Source organism: Botrytis fragariae (genome assembly GCF_013461495.1).
Source record: "Botrytis fragariae strain BVB16 chromosome Unknown tig00000001, whole genome shotgun sequence".
Lineage (NCBI taxonomy): Eukaryota > Fungi > Ascomycota > Leotiomycetes > Helotiales > Sclerotiniaceae > Botrytis > Botrytis fragariae.
The window spans coordinates 3,559,404-3,565,540 of NW_023500987.1; the positions used below are offsets into that span (position 1 = coordinate 3,559,404).

The 6,137-nt window shown below is 43.1% G+C and overlaps 1 protein-coding gene across 1 annotated transcript; it reads right to left on the bottom strand.

The window, feature by feature from the left end:
* Nucleotides 1-814: 814 nt before the first annotated feature.
* Bfra_001082 (putative chromatin-remodeling complex subunit ies6 protein) lies at nt 815-1,384 on the bottom strand (the record flags this gene model as incomplete). The annotated part of the gene is made up of 1 exon (XM_037331522.1): nt 815-1,384. The coding sequence occupies one exon, from the start codon at nt 1,382-1,384 to the stop codon at nt 815-817; it is 570 nt and encodes a 189-aa protein (XP_037197855.1).
* Between the last annotated feature and the right edge of the window lie 4,753 nt (nt 1,385-6,137).

Sequence of the window (6,137 nt, forward strand, 5' to 3'; positions counted from 1 at the left end):
TCATTGAAAGAACGCGGCTTAGACGCGTCCGTGCCCATGACATGAGTTAGCGTCATATGCAGACCACAAAAGCTTAAATATAAATTTTACTCGGATTTCTCGAGTCTCATCTTGCTTGACACTCTTTACCAAAGCTATTCTTTGAATTGAAGATATTGAAACAACCACAATCAATATGTCAAATAGTAACATTGACTAAAACTTGAGATGTGTCAATAAGCCAACCAACAAGATTTGGAAGGAAATGCAAAGGAAATGTACCCTTTCAGGTCTCTCTTCATCTGAATCTGAAGTATCAATCCAACTGCACACTTGCATGAGGTAAAGTATTATGATTGCCACGACGAACCAGGACAATCTGTCCTGGTGACTGAGTTTCATTCTCTATATGTTCTCGGTACCACGTCATCTCTACTCGAGTAGGCAGATAATATTCATGATCGCGATTAAGCCGGAGCGTATTCCTGAACCAATCATTGAAAGATGATTGGTGGGTAGAATGAGCTTGACTTTGTCGGTCAGACATATCCTCGTACTGATTTCGACCGTTCTTGACCCTTTCTTCTTCAACCGCCTTAAAGGCTGATTCTATCCTTCTCAATCATACAAATCTTCCACCCAGAAGTCTGTCCTTGCCCCCTTGATCCTTCTGCCAGTATATATACACCAATATAACCAAGTAACCATTCTGAACCTTTGCGCATCGCACGTCGCTTGCCAATCTTCGGAGATGGTAAACTGTGTGTAGAGCAAAGCCCAGGCCGAGAATTACATCTTTTCCAAATGCTCCAACGCAATGCACTATCATCGCTTTTCACTTCAAGATAGTATGGGCTCCTCGTACTTCTAGATACTGCTCTGCAACCCCCTGACCTAAAGATCTAACAACCCCAAACACCTCTTTGTTGTGATATCGTAGCCTCGTCTTTGGATCCGTATATGGAGCTGGTAATCCTGTGATATCGCAGTAATGTTTTGAATGTGCCAGAGATGGTGCCGATTCAATATTCGTGTATGTTGCAGTAGGTGCATTAGAAAAGCCGCTCGTCCTCATATTTCGTTCCAATACCAATTTCGATAAGTTCTTGGAAGCTTGCGCGAGATTTGGTTGAAGTGTAGGAGCGCTCGTAGCGGCAGGTGTCATATCTCCATCAGTTGAGGTTGCATTATCTTCAGAAAAGGGTGTTGCAGCACCGCTGTTATCTTGTGTTGGCATGAGTGATGCTTCCTTTCGAACGGCGTCGCCGAGAATGGTCTTAATATTCTTATTACGACGCTGATTAGGTCTCCAGTGTGTATTTCGAAAGGGTTTCCTTACTGAGTGGACATCAAGCTTTTCGATGAGTGCTTGATGAGCTTCAGCTTCTGGAGTTGCTGGCGCCATGATTGATGACGATCGGTGGTTGATTTATGATTGTTTGATTGAAGTTGAATTGAATTGCTCTGCCTTCCTTCCGCCTTGTTGATTGCGCTTCGAGCTTCACAACAGCCGACCAATCAGGCAACGCATGAAACTTGTATCAACATCTACTATAAACACCAACAAAACAGTGACTTTGTCAAACATTACATTTCATAAACCAAACCACATCAACGGTAGAGACTATGGTAAGATTAAATATGTTGAGCTTCTATACAGGATAATGAACATTATGTAGGAAAATCCTCACGAGCACCAGCAAAACTTGCTTCTCTCACGAATCATCACCAACGTAGTAAGCATTTTAAGCACACCCACCAGGGCATCACACTGATTCAACTGCTAGGAGAAACTCAATGAAGCCATCATGCTTTTGAACAAGAATCTCCAGGTATGAGTGGGCTAGCAATCGCCGGTAAATGGTTACATGTAGCTGAACCAAAATTAGGAGATCAATAACGCAAACACAAATGTCGTTTTGGTTGCAGATATGTTCAAGAACTATCAATCCAATGTTCTCTTTCATTTAGAAGGTATTTGATTTTTACTGCCACAAGACTTATGCTAATTCGTTGAAAGCTACCGACAGTCTCAAGGAGCCATCATGATAGAACTGAAGAGAGTCTTTGTGAGAAAGGAGCTGGCGTTTTATGGCGGAGATTGATGTTAGACTGATTTCTGATTAATGACTTAAAAAGATAATTTCCACGACTTCTAAAATATCCTACAAAATTCGGTGCTGTAGATTGTAGATATAGATAGAGTAAGGTTAATCGTGATCTCCACATGTAACTGATACATGCATCTCAGCCTTGCCACAAAAATCTAGCCTTGTGAAGCGACAACATCATAAAGAGGAATAATTATCACTACAGAGCTTGACTTTAATACGTGTACTATTTAATCGGTTCTTTCGATCGCAAGGGTATGCAAACAATGATTTAGACCGCCACGAAAACCAACCACTACCTCTCTAGGAAGATGTCGCCCTCTGCCATGGACCTCGATGCGCCTGCATCAGAGCAACAAAACTCAATACCTCCTCCTACTCTATATCCTGCGAAAGATCTCCACTTTGACAAGTATGTTGAACCTCAGCCAGATGGATATCGAACAGCCAAATCGCGGGGATCTGGTCAAGCTGCGATAGTAATTGACAATGGTAATTCTGCGCTGGGCATCATTACTTGCATATCTCAAAAATACTAATACTTTTCGCTACAGGCTCATCGGTGACTCGAGCTGGCTGGTCTTTCGAGGACTCACCACGTCTCAATATCTTACCGCTTTTCTCTAAATATAGAGACAGGAAGATGGGCAAGACATATTCGTTCGTTGGCGCCGATGTCTATGCAGATACTACAGCTAAGGGCCACATGAGAAATGCCTTTGAGGCGGGAAGCGGGATTGTTAGCAATTGGGATGTTATGGAGCAGGTACTGGATTGCATCTTTCTCAAATTAGGAGTTGATTCAGAAGGCAGTGTGGACATGCCTGTTGTTATGACGGAAGCTGTCGCAAACTTACCGTACTCAAGGAAATGTATGGACTTCCCGTTGGACTCGCGAATTCTGCTAACAATACGGGATAGCTATGACGGAAATCATATTTGAATGTTATGGAGCACCATCTGTGGCTTATGGAATCGATTCTCTATTTTCTTACGACTACAATGGGGGCAAGACAGGACTTGTTGTATCTTCTTCCCATAGCTCTACACATCTTATTCCGGTTTACAATTCGAAAGCCATGCTTACCCAGGCAACAAGATTGAATTGGGGGGCATCACAAAGCGCCGACTACCTTTTAAAGCTCATCAAATTAAAGTATCCTAGCTTTCCTGGAAAGTTGGCTGCAACTCAAATGGAATATATGGTACAAGATCATTGTTACCTATCACGAGATTATGATGAGGAAGTGAGCAAGTTTCTCGATTGGACAGGATTAGAAGACAGAGACCGTGTCATTCAATACCCGTATACAGAAGTCATCGAGGTACAAAAGAGTGAAGAGGAATTAGCTAAGATCGCAGAGAAGAGAAAGGAGAGTGGACGAAGATTACAAGAACAAGCCGCCAAAATGCGACTTGAGAGATTAGTTCGCAAAGAACAAGAACTTGAGTACTACAGACATTTACAAGGCAAGTTAGTAGATCAAACAAAGAAGGAAATCAAAAGATTACTCGACGCTGAAGAGTTGAAAGACGAAGCTGCTCTCGAGAAAACCATCAAGGAACTTGACAAAAGCATTCGTAAGGCTCGAACCAAGGATGTCGGTGGACCGGAAATCGAGGAAGAAGTCGAAGAACCAGATTACTCTATGCTTGAAATCCCAGATGAGCAACTAGACGAAGCAGGCCTCAAACAAAAGCGTCATCAACGTCTCATGAAATCCAATAACGAAGCTCGCGCTCGCGCCAAGGCAGAGAAGTTAGCAGAAAAGGCTCGTATCGCTGAAGAACAACGCATAGATGATGAAAAGCGAGAAAATGATCTCGAAGGCTGGCTTCAAGAGCGTCGAGAAGCTCGAGCTACTATGCTTCAAAAGATTAAAGACAGAGAACGCCTCAAAGCAGACCTAGGGAACAGAAAGAGTCTCGCGAGTCAAATTCGCATGAAGAGTATCGCAAACCTAGCATCCGATAACCCGACTAAAAAGCGTCGTCGTGGAGGCGATGACGATAACTTCGGTCAAAATGATGATGATTGGGGAGTCTATCGTACCATTCAAACTGGAGACGGCGGTAGCGATGACGAGGAAGAAGAAGACCCCAGCGTTCTCCTCAAAACCCTGGAAGCGGATCTTTTGAAATATGATCCCGAATTCACGGATCAACATACTTTCGACGCGCAAACCGATTGGACCAAATCCCTCATTCATGCTTTTCTCCGCGGACCACGTCCCTTTAATCCAGCCAGCACGGCGGAAGCCCACCAACTCCATCTTAACGTCGAGCGAATCCGCGTTCCGGAAGTTATTTTCAACCCCAGCATAGCCGGGCTGGATCAAGCTGGAATTGTGGAAATCGCAGCTGATATTTTGAATCAGCGCATTTCAGGACCGGGCATAAATCAAAAGGATTTCCTAAAAGATATCTTTTTAACGGGAGGAAACACGATGTGGCAAAATTTTGATGAGAGATTGAGAGAGGGATTGAGAGCGAATTTGGAGGCGGGCACGGAAGTCAAGATTCGTAGGGCGAAGGATCAATTGCTGGATGCGTGGAAGGGAGCTGCGAAATGGAGTTGTGGGGAGAGGTGGAAGGAGGCGAGGGTTACGAGAGAGGAGTATCAGGAGAAGGGTGGGGAGTATCTTAAGGTATGTTTGTTTCTTGTTTTGTTTTTTTCTTCACTTTACTTCATCTCTATCCTCGTTACGTTCCATTCTCTTCTCTCCCATTCATCGTCTTCCCTTCTATCATCTTCCCATCAAATCTCTCTACTCAACCTCTGTATCTAAATCTGGATCTTGATGCATATCCGCACTCAAGACAGACAGACAAAATCCAAGAAACAAAAACCACCACGGTTCACTAACACGCGTGCAGGAACACGATCTCGGAAATGCATATTCGTGATCGATCGTTCGATCAATCATTCCATACCTACATCAAGAAAATCAAAATCAAAATCAGTAATCACTCCAAGCGAGGAGAGAGCATAGCATATCCTATCATATCATATCAATTTAAGCAGTTACCCACCTACCTACCTACCTACATATGTATGAGTGAGGTGAGATGAGATGAGATGAGTCATACAAGTTGGGATTTGGTTCTGGTTCTGGTTCCGGTTCGGTTTATTAGTTTAGGCGTTAGCTATGTTATTTTGTTTAAATAAAATCATTTTCATTATTGTTATTATTTGCATCTCTCTCTCTCTCTTTCTCTCTGGATCAGCAGCGATCTGAAGCTCCTATCCTATCCTCCGAGTTTCCCTTTATTTGACTTTGATTTGGAGATTGTTTACCTCGCCTGGAGGAGAGTAAAAGCATACAAATAGACGGACAGACAGACAGACAGAGAGAGAGAGAGAGAGAGATGGTATATCTGAAGATTTTCTATTATCATCATGATCACTAGACCTACTAAAATTGTACTTTACCGGGAGGAAGCGGGGTGAGGGGAAACCATTGCACTTCAGGACATCATTAAATTTATTGTAAAATCTTGAATTTCAATCTCCTTCGCTATTTGATGAGCAAGCACGCCGGCACGCTACCTAACTAGCTGACTAGCTAATGTTTGCACATGCGCATCTTGTCCACCCATCCATTCAACATTTGCCTTTCCACCCATCCACCAAAAAGCCACTGTGCTGACTGATATTCCTCAGAGTGTCTTTCTGCATACATACATGTATATCAACATTCTTTCCACACCATTCCGAAGTTTCCACACCGTGTTCCTACTCCACTCCCCTTACGAACGAGAAAAGACACCTTCATGTGGAAACCACAATGAATAAACACATGTGAAAGAAGCGAAGAAGGAGACAGAGAAAAGTAAGAAAAGCATGAACGCCTTGGTAAGAAATGGTTAAAGCAGAATCAGCAATATTGATTGATTGAAACACCCCTATGAGAGTGGGGTACCACTTTTATATAAAAGTAGAAACTCCACCCATGTGCCCTATCATAGCAAACCATCCCAAATAGCCTCCGTCTTTATCAACGCCTAAAAAGCAGAAGGAGAACAAGTTAGATCCTGTATGAGGTA